The sequence below is a fragment of the Eufriesea mexicana genome, unplaced genomic scaffold (genome assembly GCF_001483705.2).
Source record: "Eufriesea mexicana isolate 0111107269 unplaced genomic scaffold, ASM148370v2 scaffold19034, whole genome shotgun sequence".
Taxonomy (NCBI): Eukaryota; Metazoa; Arthropoda; class Insecta; order Hymenoptera; family Apidae; genus Eufriesea; species Eufriesea mexicana.
Window position 1 is genome coordinate 22,283 of NW_016926279.1, and position 19,761 is coordinate 42,043.

A 19,761-nucleotide genomic window follows, 5' to 3' on the forward strand; every position below is an offset into this window, starting at 1 on the left:
CGGACCGCGATGGAAATTTGTTCGATGGAAAGTACTCCTCGTTTTATTTGCCCCGAAAGTAATTACATCGCCGATGTATTTGGGCGAATAATTAATTTTGGACTCGCGCTCGTCCATTTCTTTCGCGAGCCCTTCCGGCGATTCGCGATTTTTCCTTTTCAATTTCAACGTGACTCCGTCGGCTGACCGTGACATGCGATCCACGTTCGCGGATAGTAGCGGTTAATCGCTTCCGAGCCGTTGGTGGCGTTTGAAAAATCGAAAAATTGTTGCGGTTCGTCGAGTATAGCGTTAGGAGTGTAGCGGTCCCGGTCGCTCGGACCGACGAGTTCTCGTTCAGAGGTCAGAGGATCTCTCGAAATCTCGTTCGACCGGAATAAATTGTTCCATCCTCCGCGGAGTTCTTAAGCCACGGAAGTACGAAATCGTGGAAGGAAACGAATACCCTGGACCGCAAACGAGAATCGAGCCTGTTTGAATAACAGCTCGATGGGATTAGGGGCCTCGTTCCTGCCAATTCTACCTCGAGATAGCCAGTTTCGATCTTCCGCGAAACTGGACGGGTGAATGGCACGACCTACAGATAGATATATAGATAAATGGATGGGGAACGGGCCGGGGTAAGGGGGAGAAGGGAAATTGAAGAGGAACGATGCAGAGAGAAGAGCGAGTTTAGAGAATTGAATGGACTTATTGGCCTCCGGATGACCGTTATCACTGATGGAAGACCGCTTGCTCGCGGTACAACCCTCCAGAATCCGTCCTTTGTCCGATAATCTAAAAGGAAAAGAAAATAATTTAATCGCTTCAAAGCGGGCCAGTTGGCGAGATAGAAAGTGCCCTCGTCATTGGAAACGTTCCACGGTACTCGTTATTGGGCACCACTTTGAGGAATTGTGAGAGGGATTAAATAACAAAAGAGTTCCACGGTTTAGATTGCGCGGAATCTCGATTCGTCGGATCAATGGATTTAAATTTCCAGAAATTCAGAGCGTCTCGTTCATCTTCCGCTCATCCGAGTCTAGTGGCCAACCTTGGTTTCTTGTTTCAATTTCGACAGGTTCTTCGAGTTTCATCCCCCGAATTACGTCTCCGAAGGGTGCCCCGCGAAACTTTCTCTCGTCGCACAACCACCTAAACTCTCCGCCTTTACTCTCGCGAAATTTCGTTAATACACCGTCGTGTCATCTTTCGGGAACTCCTCTGTGTCTTTACCCTCTTCGTCCCTCGTTCTTCTCCGTTCCCCATTCGCCACCCTTCGTACGGAATTCCATACCTATCTTTCACTCGTGTACTCTCCTTCGATTCCCCGGAAATCTCGTCCTGGGATCCATCGATTGGAGAGACTCAAAATCGCAACGAGCGAGGTCGAGCAGAGGAAAAATTGGCTTCGCGTTTCTTTCACCTGCTGCACGATCGAAGATGTAGAGAGGTGCCGGGACGCCATCGTCGAATTCATTTGCGAAATTAGCTGTGTCGACGGAAGGGCGCGGTAGTCGCGCGCTTCTTTTTTGGTCATTCCAAGTATCGAGGTAACGTCGAGCAAGCACAGGTGTTCCACATAGATAGGCAAGCATTGGCAGCCGGCCAACAGAGGCACCTATGCCTCCTCGACCCACGGTCACCCCGTGCTCCCGAGTATCGATCTCGTTCCTCTCGTAACTTTTCATTGAATTTCCATGCGCCGTTTAAGAGGCTGCCTCGTTCTTTGCCTTTTCCACTCCTGTTCTTCCATTTCCGTTCAGAATTAAAGACAACGCGTCGAAGACCACGGTCCTTTGATCTCGAATCCACCACGGTCCTTCGATCTCGAATCCACCACGGTGCTTCGATCCCTGTCTATCCTGACAGCTGCGAAAAATTCGCGAAACCTCCAAAATTGCGTACACTAATTCGACCCCAGACACGATTCCATCGATATTTCAATCCCAGATTTAATAGCCGAGATTCCTCGAGACAATTCGAAGGAAGCGACGCGCACGACGGGTATTGTAACTAAGAATAAGATCGAAACTCGTTAGGTAGACCGATTAGTTTGCCCCGCTTAACTGCAACGAAATCAGAGGAATTTATAGGTGTAGGTCGTTCGACGAACTGAATTTCCAGCCACTCCTCGTCGGCTCAGGGATAACCGCGACGACGTCGACGTTAACCGATCAAGTCACCGCTGGAAAGTTAATTAAGCACGTTCCAATAAACTTTGCCCGACAACAACGACAGCGTCGAACGAGAATCAGCGACGAGTGTCGGGGCAGGATTTATCCGATCTCGGGTCGATCCATCGGAGTAAGTCGTACGTAGAAACTGGCATCGAAGTGACGGATGCCAGGGACTGATCCGTGAACGGTATTCCGAACTCGCGAGGATCGATCCACTTACAAACAGCCAGACGTTTGTTAGATCTCGAGGAACCAAGTTTACCCTAACCCCTGTCACAAAGGTACGCGCGAGACCGCCATTTTTCTGCCCCATGCTCGTACAGAAGCGTGTGTAGTTTAGGGTTACGAGTGTACCGAAGATCATTCTCAATAGATGGATTTCTATGAATATAGATGTTATTGGGGTTATAAAGCAAAGGAATAGTAGTCTTTGGAAACTGTGAAAAAACTGTACAGATCTTTATTGAACGGTTAGAACTGGTCTGTTTAGGGCCGCGCAGGTCACAAGTCGTCTTCAGAAGATTGGAGACAAAAGACAAAACGCAAGACACTTTACTATTTAATTTTACTTCAACAATAGAGGATCTTCACTATAGTATCACCGTCTAACAAGCAGAGTGCAAGTCCTTCGGGTCTTTGCAGGTTTGCAAATTTAGTCATCCAGTTCAAGAAAATATATCATTATAACGGCAAGTACTCAATAGTTTTCAAGATATTTATGACCAGAGTTTTATTATTGTCTTAACACTAGGTTCACGGACGCTATCTGTATACTTATTTCTAAGGACACCTGTCAAATTGACAGGTAAAGGAAACCACGTGCCTTTTTTTAAACGATTAGTTTAATTTAAAGACAATTATATATTATATTAACAGTCTTAATATAAGTTATCTAAATCTGTTACCATCGTATAATTGGAGCAACCCTTCGGTCAAATTGACGGGTTCCGTAAATGTAGTGTTAATTAAAGATTTATTTCGAATATTTATCAAGTGCCGTTTGGCCACAATGCCACTTGTAATAACTATCGATAACTGTTCGGAAGAAATCCCTAGTTAAGAATAATTAAAGCTTTAATCATAAATATTTCAAAAACTATTGAGTAGTTGCCGTTATAATGGTAACGGTACTTACAAACCTGCAAAGTTTGAACTAAATAAATCACTCGAAGGATTTGCACTCTCCTTTTAAAACAGGACCTGTTAGCATAGCTTTACCACGATGAGTCCACTAACAGGCCCAGGATAAAACGCATCCCTTCCTTCTCCTCTTGTCTCTTCTATCTACACCGCCACACCGAAGATACCTGGAACCAGCAGCCATTCAACGACCCTGTAGGTAAGACCCCCTACACGCGCAAGTATAGAAACCCCGAGGATTCGAAAAGTTCGACTATTTTCTTGAATTTCTCATACTCCCGTGGCCATACGTGAAATATTCCGTACCAGACGTTCCCTGGAAAACCTGCAAAGTCGTGGCTGCAAGTACCTGACCCTTAGGGTGCGGAATGCCCCTTGGACGAGTTCCAAAGTCGCGTACGCCCTGAATCTGAATTTTAAACGCCCGACGGAACTCGCGATACTTTCGAATACTTTCGAATAAATCTGCCGATTTTTCATAAGGTGGTAGTACCCCCCAAGAGTCATGGTAGCCGTAAAACTATCAGGTACTCCGAGTCCCTCTGTTCCGGCAGATATTCGAAGATTCATAGTTGGCCCTCGTACGGGTGGGAATAAAATCCGTGGAGGACGGTGGTGGGTGGTTTGAAATTTTTAATTCAAGCCCGAATGAAAGTTTCATGGAGCGGTGGAAGGAATCTGTCAGTGGCGGCACAGCCGGAAACGCGGTCTCTCGTTGCCGCGCTCCATTCTCGCATCGACGAGCCGCGTCTCGTTCCATTTAACATTTAGAAAGGAAGGGATCGATGAATCGAACGGGAACCGATTCGCATTGTTAAGCAGAGCGTCGAATTATAGGCAAATACCGTTCCTCGTATCCACGACCCTGAATTATCGAGGGTTGAGCGCCACGACGACGACGACGACGACGACGACGAGGACGACGCGGACCATGGGCTCCTTTCTATTTTCTTAGGGGTTGGGCGCCACGACGACGACGACGACGACGACGACGACGAGGACGACGCGGACCATGGGCTCCTTTCTATTTTCTTTTTCAAGCTCCACCGACCGGCAGCATCTCTGCTCATTCTTCTCTTAAATTCGGAGATAAAGCGCTTTGCCGCTCCATTAAGCCGCCGCGCCACGACGGAGGAAAAAAGGCTGGAACTGCCTCGCGTTACATCTCCAGATATCGAAACCCTTCTCGTCTCTCTTGCCTCTTCTCGCAGGATAATAGAAGCAGCGAGACCGAGCAAGAAAGAGAGAGAGAGAGATTTTCCTGATTTTTATTTAGCTCTCTCGCGAGCTCGAGTTTTCCGAGAGTTTACGGCGAACCGCGATGAACGCCGGCCATACTGTTTCGTCGGGTAACGATTCCGGTACCGGGCGGAAACACGGGATTCGTTCTTCGTGGAACGAAGACATTTTTTAAGGGAACGTCGTTTTGTATAAAGAATTCAAAGTTATCCTGCTCCGAAAGTTACTCCGCGGCAAGTTAAATTCATCCGACGTGGTCCGTGCCTACGAGTCGCCGCCACGCCGCGGGGAATATCATTCCCCTATAATAACGTTTCATTAAAACTCGGCCTAAAGATCCGCGCAAGTACGAGAGATATAAATCTCGCCGATGAATCCTCATTTTTTTCCCCGAGCGAGGGTGGTTTCTCCTAACGAGGAATAAAATGAAGCCGCGTTAAATGCTAGGTATCCGGCCCGGGGAGTCGGTGTCGTTGAACTAGCCGTGTTCCGTCTTAATTTTCCGTCTTAAATTCGGCATTTAACAAAGGGCCGCGTACGGGGGAACAGATATCGAAATCGTCTATCGAAACGGTCGATGTTCGTGGTGGAGTAACGGCAGCCAGACAATGGTGCAGGGGAGCACGAGGATGTTAGGTGGCTGGCTTCGATAGGCCGACCCATTAAGGTATTGAGACCTTATCTGAATGAAGACGCCGATATCGCGCGAACGCCGCCATTTCGAGTTCCATCCTGGCTCGATCAACAATCGCGAACGGCGTTGGAACGTCATCGAGGCGACAAAGCAGCGATTCTCCTCGACCCGCGTCGATTCGCGAGCACGAGTTCGCGGAGACGTCTGTTGTCCCGGCGATTCGACGGGGTAAAGTGCTGGCTCGAAAATGTCAAGGAAACATCCACCGTCGACGTGTGACGGGGTGCGCGCATACAGCAGCCTTTGACGAAATGGGTCGTGCGTTTGTTCCACGCGTTTCGATTGTTCTTAGGGTGGAAGACGATTTCGGAATCCGTGCAAACAGCCAGCTCGGGGAATCTAGGTCGGAATCCGCGTCGAAACACTCCTGTGATCCTTCGTTTCGACTCTCCGCGAGCGAAATACACTGTTGACCCAGTGACTCGATTTCGTTAACGAACGCCAACAGCTCCTGCACACCGCGTCGATCTTCCGCGAGTCGTGTTTTACCCTTCGAGGTCTTTGAAGAGGGCGCGCGCTAACGCTTCCATTAGACATCGCCGACAAAATTCCGCCGGTTCTCTTTGCCTGCGATTTATTCCATATCCGGATCGGTGTCAAAGGAGAGGCTAATTTCTCCGCTGCAAGCGGCCGCGCGCCGCAACGCGCGCGACGACTTTGTGGCGGGGAAAACGCGCGGGAATGGGAAAGAGGGCGGCGGGGGCGCGCGCGCGCGCGAGTAACGAGGAGGATGCATTCTCTCGGGGGACGTGTCGGCGTGTACCGGCAGCCCCGCGAGAAATGATTCGCCGCGCCTTTGAGCCACCGACAGACGGATCGAGCCACCCCCGATTAATTTCGCCCGAGGCGAGAGGAAGGGTGGATTTTTCGAAAGAAAGCCGCGCCAGAGCAAACGAGCTCTCGACCGTGTTCTCGCGTTTTTCAACCCTTTCTCCTCCTTTCCCTGCTTCGCGTTGTTCCCGTGGCCCGTCACGGGAACCGGAAATTTCATCCGCGCGAAACTTCATCGAGAGCTACGTCCTTCCTTCGAGTAGGCACGCGAAACGTGTCGCGATAACAAATTCACGGCCAATTAACCAAATTTATTCCCTGCCCGTCGTAAACCCGACGCTGTCAAAAGATTCTTCTCTGTATCTTTCTCCTAGATCGCGAGAATCTTCGCGAGAATCTTCGCGTGAGAATTCCTCGCCATTCCCAGTGCTGAAAATTTCACGAAAATGTTGTCGCGACTCTCGCAAACTGCGGACACTTGCCTTTGCCGGATGCAGGGACTTGCGCAGCAGCGCGTGAACGAAAAATCCGGGAGAAAGGTGTGCGTGTCGCGAGCGTAAAGTTCACGTCGAACAGCGGCGAGAGATCCGCGAGTTTACGAGTGTAAGCCACACCCACGAGGCCCGCGTCGGCGAAATTGCAGGCGAAAATTTACGACGCCGTCTCGCGTACGTCGTTCCCGCGACGTTTGCCAATTTGACGAAGCCAGACCAAACGACGCCTCCCTCTTTGCCGCTTTCTTTCTCCCTCTAGACACGCGTGCCCTACGTGGATCGTTTCGATACCCGACGCACGTCCCAGGACGATCGTTTCCGGCGATCGTCCTCGACGTCACGATCCCGCCGCGACAGACGACCGTGTTCTTCATTTTTAAGCCGTGTCCTCTGTTCCAACTCGCGAGTGGATCAGCGAACGTTCGAATCAAAATGAACCCGATGTACCCCTTGGCCCTCGATGTTGTACCTACTCGCGAGCGTAATTTCGAGACTGACAAGGGGACGTTGGATTCCCCTTCTGCGAAGGTCTCGAGCTCACCGCGATACAGCTGAGAGAGGAATCTCAGGAGTCTAGAATTCGACCTAGGATCCTCTGATCCCGGATCCTCCGATTTCGGTAGTCGGTTCTTAATTCGGGTCTAAATTCCCCCAGTCGTGTATTCGGGGATCATTGGTCTACCAGAAGGAAGGAGAACGGAGCAAAGCGTAAGGTTTCATTCGCAACGCGATACTCGCGCGTGTCCAGCGAGCGAACATCGGTCAATCGCCATCGCGAGGAATCGTTAAGGACGGAATCTCTAAATCTAAAGGTATCTCGACAGAGTTTCGCGGGGAACGCGACGAGGCTACGAGCGATTCTTGAAAGCAGCGAGACTCGAGAGAAAGGGCTCTTTCATTTTTAAAACAGTCCAAAGGCGTGCACGTTCTCCGCGCTAGCGCACACACGCTATCTTTAGGGTTTAAGAGCGAGAGAGAGTCGAGCATGCGAAACGAGTCGTTTTCCTTTAACGTTTCCTTAACGCCGAGGTTAACGCAACGGCGAAGCTGTCTCGATCGTCTCACGGTGACGATAACGTTAATAGTTAACGTTAATAGTAGCCAGCTCGCGGCTAATTCCCCTCGCGCGGCGCCGGTCGAAGGGGTCGAAGCCACCCCTCGAACGGTCCCGTGACCAAGTTTCCTTCTCGACCGGAAGATTTAGTAGCCACTGGGAAAGAGGCGGACACCGGTAAAGAGGCGGTGTTTCATTTTTAAAACTGCGAAACGGCTCAGCGACGCCTAGAGAGCTTTCCAGACTTTAAGAAGAAACGGGCCGAAACACGCGATACGCAGCCGGAGAAAACCCCTTTAACACGCAACCTGCTTATCCCGCCGGTGCTTTTAAAGGGAAACAGCCGGACGCGTGTTTCCCCCTCGTTTCTCCTTCACTTTCCTCCTCGAATCTGCCCGAAAAACCACCCCCCTCGCTTCGCGAATTAATCCTCTGCGGATGAGCGCCACGTATATGCGTTCGAAAACGGGAAAACAACTGATAAGGTCGAGGGACTTAAAGAAATGTGTCTAATAAATATTGCTATAGCCAAGAAACACGTGTGTAGGGGTCACACATATTACTGGTCGCAGATGATCGGCTGATGCTAGAAGGGGCGAAAGGAAAAGAAAGGGATGCGTTTCATTCCGGGTCTGCTGGTGGACTCATCGGTAAGGCTACTCTAATAGTCCCTGCCTCAGATACTATTGAAAGGTGTGGAAGTTATACGTATAGGAAACGGAGGTTTTCCCGGGACTTACGAGAAAGTCCTCGAAATCGGAATCCATCTAGTGGCGAGGGTGAGAATGATGGTCGCTACATATATGCGGCCGCTGTTGAAACCCTAGGACCGCACGTCCCAAGTTAACCCTTTGTGGTTCGGACAGATTTCGTCAATCGTTCATCCGCTTAGTACCATTTTCTTAGAAAAACATTTTTCAGCTTACTAACGCGACATACTTATGAATGGGTGGATGTATAAAATAAAAGTTTAAGATTTTGTAAACGTTATCTTTTTTGTTCACAACTGCTGTAGTAAAATTAAATAGTAAAGTAAACTCTACATCCTAGCGATTTGTCTTTTGTCTTCAGTTTTCTGAAGACTATTTGTGACCTGCGTGGTCCAAAACAGGCCAGTTCTAACCGTTCGCCCGCTCAATAATGATCTATACAGCTTTTCCACAGTTTTCCACTGACTACTATTCCTTTGCGCTATAACCCCTTTAACAACACCTTATAATTCACCATTTACCAATCACCGGTTTTCTGCCATAGGTTTCGCATATATATGTAGCCTCTCTTCTACCACCTGCAATTTTGGAATATTTCGATTTGAACATACCGTCCAATCTTTGTGTTTACACTACAGATGCAGTGTACTTATATGTAATGTTCCATTTAACTCTTTGCACTCGAGAGGCGCCCTCCATTTGATAAAATTTCGAAGCTCGATATTAATTAATATATCAAATTTAAGACAATGTAACAGTGTGCGAGGTATCGAAATTAAATAATTCTACCTGTTAATTATTATACGATCTCTTACTTACTGCTAGAAAATTTTTCAACTCGTATACATCTTTGGCCAAAAAATCGTCGAGTGCAAAGGGTTAATCGCTGTTCCTTGTCTGGACGATGGTCGTCCTGTTTTTGTTGTTACACGCAATTCCCTAACTAGTCTAAGCCAAACTTCTCTAAATTTTTATCTAAATTATCTAAATCTTCTGATTGCTCGAATTAGCAGTAGATGCTTTGTACGAAACAAAAGCATTAACAATAGACGCTTTCAATCCCCAGAAAAAGAGTTTTCTCTTATTTTAAAAGCTGTGTCGAGTGACGCTCGACATAGAACCGCAGAGGGTTAAGTGATGGACTGTTTTGTGTCCATATGACCAGCATCGTTATAAACGAAAATCGCGTTTAAGCAGAAATGAGCGCTGGTAACTACTTGAATGACCATCGCGGTTTACTCAAAACCGCTCTGTCCGTAAAGGGTTAACGCTTGGAACACGTTCGGCCTTACCCCATCAACGGGATCGGATTTCCCGAAGATTCCGATCGCGATTCAGCGAACGAGTCTGTTGTTCGCGAACGGGCCAGGCGCGTTCCGAAAGCCACGGCGAGAAATGAAATTTCTCCCGCGGAAGTTCGCGCAGTGTCTCCTTTTCCGGGATCTATTACATCGCGATGATTCCGGGTCGGGTAGAATTTCGGCTTCGTCGTTCCAATTTGCCAGGGCAACGAGGCGTCGTTGCAGATGCCGAGATCGTGGACCAGTCGCGATCGTTTCTGCGATTTTGGAAATTCGCGTGTTCCGCGATTGTCCCTGGCGTTCGAGCGTCCTGGAATCTTCGGGGGATGAAATTTAAGCCGTCTTACGTATCCGTGGCCGTCACCCTTCGACGTCTCAGAATCCGCGGCCTGTCGAGTCTTCTCGCGAGATCTTCTCTTCTCGGGGATTTCGGGAATAGCTAGAAACGTGAGTTGGAAAACTATTATCGGTACACGCGAGAAGAAATCGGGGGGTGGGATCGAATCGAAAATGGAGGATATCGTTTTCAGGGTCGTGGTAGAGCAGAGAGGGGTGGAGCGGAAATCTAGACAAAAATATGGCGAGAAGCAGACGCCGGTCTGGGGAGTTGCGAGAGTTGGTTGTCGCGCGACTCGAAGGCTCATTTGCATTGCGTGACAGGGCTGTTTTCCGCGACGGCAACCCTTTACGTGTTATAAAGCCGGCATGCGTTGCATGTCGTTATTCCTTGACTTTCGCCCCTCGGCAGGCCAGTTGGCTGATTTTTATTTTTCCACTACCCCCTTTATCCGAGTTCGCTCTCTTTCTCCTCCCTCTCTCTTTCTTTTTTTCCTTACTACCTTTTTCCCTCCATTTTAACGATTAACGTCGAGCAGACTCGACGTCGTTATTGATTAAGCGAGCACGTGAAGGCGCACCGACATCTTGCATGCCGGAATTTCCCTTTTTTTCCACCCCTCCTTTCGCCTCCCCTTTCCTTCCCTTTTCTTTCGCTTTATCGGCGAAACTTTATTGCCCCGCGTACGGTACGTTCGTTCGTGTACTCTTTCAAAGAACGGAAGTATTCCCGAAGTTGTTCTCGCCGGCACTCGAGCTTCTCTATTTAGCCTATTTCGATGCATTATACGAGCTGCATCGAGTGGTTCGTTCCTCGCTCTGCTCTCTGTTATTTGTGACGCGAGGGACGCGATAATTAGCGTCATCATCCGTTGATCCTGGGCTCCCGGAGTACGCGTCAAATCCTATTATATCGCCATTATAAATTGACACCGTCGTTTAGGTGGCGCGAACAGGGTGTATAAGGATCACCTCGGATAGAGCGAATGGAGGTGGCCAATCCGCGAGAACAATCGTTCCTGATATCAAATGCATTTGCCTCGATGAAAGGGCTTTCTCTCTGTCGGCTGAGATGGAAGGGCCAGTGGGAATCGTAATTGCAAGATGGATCCCTGTCTGTTCTTCATTATGTCCGCCTTGCCGGCTCCCTATTCACCCAGGCGACGTTCTCTTCGCCCTCTTCTCCTCTCAAAAGTATCTTTCTATTACACAGCCTGTCCGCTCTCTCCTATCGCGCATTTAAATCTAAGAAGAACCCTCTGATCTTTTTAATTTCCATACTTCCTATTTGTGCTTTTTACCTTCCCCTCCCTCTACCTTTTGCGCTCTTCCTAATCCGTTGTTTGCCTCCTTTATCTCCTCCGCGTTTTTATCTTCTTTTTCCCTGCTTTGCTTTCCGACTAAAGTCTCTCTCTCGTCTCTTTCCTTGCTTTTCTTCCTTTTTCGACTTAATTCATTTTCCGTTTAATATAATTTCTTTTTGTACTTTTTCCTTCCTTCTCCATCGCCATTTTAATTCCACATCTTCAACGCCTCTTCTCTCTCCCTCTCTCCTCCGCCCCTTTTTACACAGGCTGTCCTCTCCTCCTCCTTCAGCTGTCACTCGAAAGCCCCGCAAGAGAGAGCCACGTTGCTCCTCCAAGAAATTCAATTAGCCGATCATTAATAAGGAATTCGTCCTGTCGGGGATAAGTGACACCCTTCTGGCTATCCACGGGGAACAGAACCGCAGAGATACTCTCTATAGACGACGCCACCTTCCACCTGTTCGGCAAATAAATTCGCGAGAGGGAAAACCACGAAACCGACATCACACCGGCTTCTTTATCGATCCACCCAACGCGAAGCCATTAATCCTCGATGTTCCAAGTCGCATCCTTATTTGTCCACGGTGAAAGAACCACCCCCTCGCGCACCCTCTGCCTCCTAAGTAACGAAGAGGAGTTAATATTCCGTGGAAAAGGAAATAAAGTCTTCGTTGTACGCTATCTGCTAACCGGATCACAATTTTCGCGAATTTTATCTGCAACCCCTTCTTCGTCTCTGTAAATCGTACAACGTTCCACTGTGTAATGTCACAGATCGGGCTTAGAATTCTTCTTCTACGAGTTCGATCGCTAGATTGCGTCGTTGAATTAGTTTAACCCTATTCAAAGTTGGCAACTCTACTCTCTGAACTTAGGGGTAGAAGACGCCCCTTTTTATAGTCAACAACCGCCATTGTTATTTGCCCGAACACTCTGAAAGATGCTGAATTACACTTTTCCGGAAGTTAAGATGGGCTCTTGTTACTTGGCAGAGTCTAGAGTGGAAATGAGAAACTCGTAACAAAATACATATATTTCTTTCCTCAAAAATCTAAATTATCAGTCAATATGGTCCAAATATTCGGACCAGTAAAGAATTTCTTATTTGGGTTTGATTTGAGTAGCCAGTGGAGAAGTATTTAGAAAATATATTACGGATCGCGTTTACAAATTAGTTTAACCCTATTCAAAGTTGACAACTCTACTCTCTGAACTTAAGGGTAGAAGATGCCCCTTTTTATAGTCAACAGCCGCCATTGTTATTTGCTCGAATATTCTGGAAGGTACTGGATTACTCTTTTCCGGAAGTCAAGATTGGCTCTTGTTACTTGGCAGAGTCTAGAGTGGAAATGAGAAACTCGTAACAAAATATATATATTTCCTTCCTCAAAAATCTAAATTACCAGTCAATATGGTCCGAATATTCGAACCAATAAATAATTTCTTCACTGTGTACTGGTCTCCAGCTTCCACTCTCCCAAGTAGCGTATCCGAACCACTCTGTTACTTACGCTTCGCTGTCAAGCCTCTCCATTTTTGATATTTGTTCCCGGTGACGCATCGTTCGCGACAGATGTCCCTAATGAAAGATTCATTTCATTCCCACTGCTTTACTCTTCTCCCCAGTCGCAATGCTCCCAGTCACTGGCCTGCAAGCCGGACAATGGCGATTTGTCCGTACTTCTCTGTCTCTCATGGATTTCTCTCACTTTCCTCACTTCCTTCAGCTTCCCTCTACCCCAGTTTCTTCCATATTCTCCCAGCTTCGCGACACCTTTCCCGTCACCCCCTCGCGATTTTCCGTCGAATTCCTCGTTAATTTCCACGGCATCGTTCTCAGACGACAATCATTCCGCGTGTCATTTATTCCATCCACGAGTCCATAAATCTTCGCGAACCCCTCGCGTAAATACCCCCTCGTGGTCATCGTTTCGCGAATAAATTCTAAACGACGCCAGTCACGTTACCCACGTTTTGATTGGCGTCGTTGCGGCAGAAATACGCGCGATCCGAGGGGTAGCTCACCCCTGAAGAACACCGCTCGCCGAATACGGCGAGGGCTGTTTACCCGAGGAAAGGAGAGGGATTCCTGGCCAGCATGAAACAGGTGTCCTCCTCCCGCTCGTCTTTGCATATCCCGCGCGGAACTTCGTGCACGAAGCCGGTTCGTGGATCGATTTGAAGGCATCGTGTCATTGTTTCGAGCCCTGGTTGATTATTATTCCACGAAAGCGTTCTTAATCCACCTCTTTCTCTCCTCGCTCGTTCGAATCCGTGGCGAAACGAGCCACGAAAACGCGACTTCCGGGAAGCTTCGTCCGGGAAACGTCTTTTCTTAATTGGACATCGTTCCTCGGCGATATTATATTTATATTACTGTGTAATGTTGTAGGACGTCGAAAATAGATTTTATTGTCTTCAGCGTGCAGGAATTAAATATCTATATCTTCTTTAATCGAAGGAATATCGGGTTTGAGACGCCGAAAACGGACAGAATAGTATGCAAAGGATAATGCGAATATTAAACTCGGAAAACTAATTTAACGCGAGAAAAGAACACTAAAATAACGTAACTATAACACACGGAAACACGCTCTAACTCGACTCTCTTCAACACGGAACGACTCACACCCTTGCCGGTCACAATCTATTTCTACGAGGACTCTTCAACGCTTCTTCGCTCAGGATTCTCCCTGTGTCGTCAAGGGTCCTGTTCTTATGCTTCTTGTAAGCTCGATGGCGTGCTTTTTCCAATCGCTAATTGGCTGATATTGTAAGGAGAGGAGAAGAGAGGGCTTGGTTAAAACGAGTCTATCACTCGGTGACCGATTGTACTCTATTCTTCTGAGTATGATATTCACACGCCGCTCCCGCTTTTCGAGCTGCCCTTTTAAAGGCGGGCCTCTTTTGCTAACCCTTTGCACTCGGCGATTTCTTCGTTACAGGAAAATAGTGATTCGAAGACTTTCTGCCATAAGGTCGACGATATTTTTCAAACGGTAAATAAGAAATCGTATGCAAAGTAAGACGTAGAATTATTTTACTTCGATATTCCACGTATCGTTGGGTAATTGCAAATTTGAGATATTAATTGACATCCATCTTTAGAATCTGATTAAATGGCGACTGAGAGGAGTGCAAATGGTTGATTTCCACGCAACTTTTCACGATTCCGGTCAAAGAAGCCAATTTGATTTAATCATATTGGATTTTAGAATCTGATTAAATGGCGACTGAGAGGAGTGCAAATGGTTGACACGTTGATTTCCACGCAACTTTTCACGATTCCGGTCAAAGAAGCCAATTTGATTTAATCATATTGGGATTATGGGTAAAAAGAAATAACTGTCGTTATATTATAATCATCTGTATTCTCTAATCGAAGCGTATCTTCTAATCGAATTCTCGCTTCATTTAAATCAGCTTTAGAATTTTTCCTCGGAACACAAAAGATGACACGTTACTTCCGACACAAGGGACCATCGCATCCTCTATTTACTCCTCGCTTTCCAGTATTTCCTTTCGTTTTCTTTCCACCATAAGAAGCTTCAAATTATCTATATTGGGATTATAGGTAAAAAGAAATAACTATCTGTGTTTTATAATTATCTTCATTCTATCCTAAGCGAGGTATATCTCAAGTATTCTGATTGTTCGCGTAGAGAGTCAAAACTTGAGCGAAGAAAAAGGGTATGCGATTGCAGCTAGTCCTGGTCCCTCAATTCTTATCTAACGCGTGAAATAAACACTTCACGCATTCCCGGTATCTCTTCGACGCATAGTTTAAAGATATATCTATTTCTCTTAACAGATTAATTTTTGTATATTGCGTATCTCAATAGTTTCTCTGAAATAATTTCCCGAAATAGTATCCTGCAATATTATACTGTATTTCGAGACACTTCGTTGCCTAAAATGCAGGGTCCTTAGTAAAAGGACGTCAAAGCGACGTTACGTGTATTCCAGAAATTTTTCTTCGCCGTTCGATGCCCTTTCGCGATCCGTAATTACAGGAATTCGCGATGTTAATTATTACCCGGCGTGCAATTATCGCGGTGCTTCACAATCGGGGGTATTCACGATCGCGAAGTCCTTGCATCGCGATACCATCACGCAGCCAATCGAGTTTATTACAGTTTTTGGCCAGTAATGGCGGTAGTTGGGAAGGCACCGCGGGAAAAGAGAGAAGGGCGGCTCCGACGAAATTCGAGGTCGGTTCGCGTATTCGATAATTAAGCCACAACACGGTACAATTAGCATTGGCCAGTGCGTAAAACGAGTTATTGTCCCGGATTCCGAGCTCGCGGAGTGCGGATCGTTATTACTCGGGGATGTTCACAGAGGGTGTATTCAATTGCGGCGAGGAATCGAGCGAGGCCGTGGGATTTTTCTCGATTTTCCAAATTTCTCGTGGAACAACTGCGAGATAAATATCGCAAACAAGTACCGAACGACCGTCGAAATTCGTGCTGGAAGGATCGTCTCGCTTCCCGGTTCTCGTTCACCCTGGCATTTCGACGAAGCACGCTAGAGCGTGGCGGGTATCAAATTCCCAACCCTTCGGCGGAAATGCGATAGCCTGTACAGTGATATCCGGCGAAACGCTTGTACGGGAGAAAAGAAGAAAACGGGGGCAAAGGGGTTGAACGCGTGACAGTGAAGAGGGGAACGCGGGGAGAAAATATTCTTGATAGAGAAAGGGTTGAAACGGAAGGCGGAAATAATGTCCGGCATCGAGGGGCGGGGACGAGGGTGCGTTCGAAATATCCAGGCTCGCGTCAGACGCCGGATCGAGTCGATATGGATCGCGTGGATCGGGGAAGAGCGAGGCAAACCTACTTGGAAAAACGAATTCCCGGTGCATCGATAATTTAAAGGACTAGAGGGCCCTCTGTACTCGCGAAAAGTTATTCGAAAGGGTGCGCGGAGGAGGGCACAGGTGGGTGGGAATGGCGGGGGGTGGCGCGCGGCGGGCATAGTGGATGGTTCTCTCCTTTCGGTTGGAATTTAATTTCATTGAAAATCCGACGTCGATGCTTCGAAACGAACGAACGAACGAAGCTCGTGCTCCATGGGAGAGGAGAGGTCGAAGAGGGACACGGAGCGGCGCGGCATTGACGTCGTGGGCGTCGGGTCGCGTTGCTGGTCGGGCCACGTGGCGCACGGCGTCGCACAGCGTCGCACAGCGTCGCAGAGCGTGGCGCGATAGCGCGCAGCAGCCTGGTCGTCGGAAAATATCGCCAAAAATCGCTCCGGCCTCGGTCTCGCCTCCGCCGGAAATTAAAGATTCAACGAGCCGAGGGTAATTTCGGGGACGAGGAACAAGAAGGCGAAGAGGAGGCGCGGCGAAAGGAAAAAGGAGGAAACCCGGGGGGTGAAGAAGAGCGGGAAAGGGAGAAAGTGATACCGGGGATGAAAATGGAAATCGATGCGCACGGAGAGCCCGGGAGTACGCCAGGACGAGTTACATTCGGCGTCGTTAAGTCGATATCGAGGGATCCCCGAAGGAAACGTTTAGGGGGACGCTTTCCACTCCCCTGGGGGGATGGAAAAACTTTACGAGCGTGCTCGCGAGCGCGTGAAACACGCCCTTTTCAGCTAATGCGACCTTGAAACGGACTTAATTATTCGCCGGATCTCCAAGTCGGAGCGAATTAAAATCGCGTTATAGGCGCTCCCCCTTGTCGACGATCTGCCCCGTGCTAATCTCTCTTCGTCCCCGCTTTTATTTCGATCCCGAGTGCTCGTGCCGAGGGGTAAATTGGGTCAAAAATAATTTAGGCTACCGGTGAGGAATTGCCTGGCGAACGGCGTAAGCTCGAGTAACTCTGCATCTCCCGATGGCGTCTTTACCCAGTTCCAAATTTAACCCTGGCAAAACACAATACCCTGTTTATTAATTCGCCGAGAACTTTCCCCGGCGTCGTTCGAAGCGGACGCGAGTGCTGCGCGGGGTTTTCCTTGCGAACGAGAAAAGAAACCCGACCGAGTGCGGCGGCGTAGGGCGATGAGGAGAGGGCGACGTGGATGGGAGAGCAGTTTGTTCGAAGTAATAAACCACGAGCACGGTGTTTTATAAGGGCGAGGAAGCGGTTCGCGGCCGCGGCACAAAGGGATCCTGTTATTGTTAATTTAGTATAATTTCCCCGGGCGCAGGCCGTGCCGCGGCTTAAGCGCAACGACGGAAAAATTAGCACTTGTTATCTGAAATAGCCGCGCGGCGAAGGATGTCGGGCCGCGGGCGTTACAATGGGAACGGCCGGGACAAAAGGCGGGAAAATTTTCAGGCCCCGGCGATATTACGCGGTGCGATTTAATTTCTGATTACAAGGGAAATCCGGCATTCCCACCCAGGCGTGTTATCGTTCCGCTTAATTAAATCATTACGATAACGGCGGACGAATCCACGAATGTTCCGAATGCGCGGCGCGTTGTCCGCGTGAAATAATTAGAACCGCTATAAATTACGATTACGCGGATGCAAAATCCGTCACGTCGTATTTTCCATTCCTGGACACGCATATATCCGGGATCAAAGTTGATCGGTTATCGAGACGCTATTGACATCGCGCCGCGGATAAAGCCGCATTCGGCTTTCTCTGTCGAACACAGACGTGCGCTAAATTTTATATCTCCATCGAATTTCGATATTTAATCCGTCCCTTCCACGATAACTAATGATATCGGTGTATCCGAGAGCAAGTAAATTATGGCGCTTCAACCCCGCGAATCCCGCTCTCCCGTTTCCGTGCCCCCCGACTATGGCGTACAAATTTCATAACCCCACCGCCCCCGAGTCCTCGTCGACCCCGGGATACTCTCGCTAACGATTCCTCTACGTTTCGCAGGAGGAGTGCGCCTCGATGCTGCAGGATCTCAGCGACAAGATCAACAACAAGCATCACGATGTCCACACGCATCCGCTGCTGTCGATCTTCAAGATAGCCGAGGTCGAGGTCAAGTTGCCGTACAGCAACGAGGTCGGGGGTCTGTCGAGGTCGTCGAGTTTGCTGCTGGTCACTATCCTCCTGCTGCTCAGCCTGTTTCGATCGACGTCGACGTGCCTGGTCGCCTCGTGACACCAACGACCGACAGCCGTATCCTATCGAGACCACTGAAATTTCTCGAACGCCTAGAAAAAGCTGCACGAGCGTCTCCGAAGAGCGAAAACCGGCGAGGACCGCTCGCGACGGCCCACGTGGCCGTTGGATCATCAACGAACGTCGAAGTCGCAATTTATCGAACGGGGCTCTAATCTTCGTGCCTCGTGGATCAAACGAGTAGAGAATTTTGCTTCGTTGCCGCGATCGAGGATCGTTCTCGCTTTAGCCGACCTCCTAATCCCGTTCCTCCTTTCCGGCTCCCGGCGAATCCTTAATTCCATTCTCCGTTCGTTTGAAACCGCGAATCTCGCCAGCCACCCTCTGTCAACCCTGTCCCACCCCCGTGATCACCGTGTTCACCGTTCCGAGTAGTTTAACCTAGTCCTTAACGACGACAGGCAGAGAGAGCGAGAGAGAGAGAGAGAGAGAGAGAGCTTCCGTCACGACGTCGTTTCTCGCAACTAGGGGTTCGATTTCTCGCGAGATGCACGCGGCGCAGGGCCAGGATTTTTATTGCTCCACACGGTACGGTATCGCGCGACAGCAACGAAATAGCCCTCTCGTACGGCTACGTGGCCAATAATAAGAGGGATCCCATATGCAGAGAATGGGCGTGGATCCAAACACGTGGCTCTCCTACCCTCTCGCTGCTGGATCAGCGACGATATTGCAAGCCAGACCCCGAAACGATCTCGGTGATTAGAATCGCGCGCGACACACGCCCTCTGCTACTCGCTAGCTACTAGCTGCTAGCTGCAGCTCTCCAACTGGCCTCGCGAGGGTCGCCTCTGATACCGTGGCCCAGTTCGACAGGGAAAAGCATCGGGGGGGGTAGTTTTCCTAGAGACCTCTTCGAGTTTTGACACCGGGTCACGGTTCGATCACGGCTTTTCCTTTTTCCCTTTCCCCCTTCCCCCCTCCGCCCTGCTTTCCGCTCTTTTTCCATTAAATCTGGCCCTGCATGGCGGTACACCGCGAACTTTTTCGGCTCGGAATCGACGTCGCGCTGGAAATTAAACGAATTCTTTCAACCGTTCCACCGCGAGGGGATATTCGGTTCGCTTTTTTCCCGTTTCGTTGGCGCGATGAAAAATCGGCTCCTCGATCGCGCGCAGCGGCAGCGAGTGTATAAAGGAAGCACCGTAGAGTCTGTAAATGACAAGCGCTAATTTACCGTGTAATTATAATAAGCTAGCAGAAAACGCGAACGCTCCTCCTGTATCGGACCATTAGGTGTTTATTAACGTTGTTCAGAGCTAAATCTAACGGGCGTTTTGAGGCATATCGCAAGAGGCTCGAGTGTGTAGATAACTTGTAGATTGTTAAATAGAATTGTAACAAAACGATGTAATAGAAGCGAAGGTAAGAAGAGAGGAAACGGCTGTTTCTCGCGCTGTTCGTTGTGAATTCCGATTTCGACGAAGAATGGGGAAAAATGTAGTAGAAGAAAAGG

At 48.7% G+C, this 19,761-nt stretch overlaps 1 protein-coding gene across 1 annotated transcript in view; it reads left to right on the forward strand.

Annotated features, from left to right (window-relative positions):
- Positions 1-19,761, forward strand: part of Gfrl (Glial cell line-derived neurotrophic family receptor-like) — a gene marked incomplete at its 5' end in the record, with an annotated part of 36,360 nt that extends 16,599 nt beyond the window's left edge. Inside the window, one exon of the mRNA XM_017909618.1 lies at positions 18,054-19,761. Coding sequence (XP_017765107.1) covers positions 18,054-18,284 — 231 coding nt within the window. The remainder of the gene's footprint in view (positions 1-18,053) is intronic.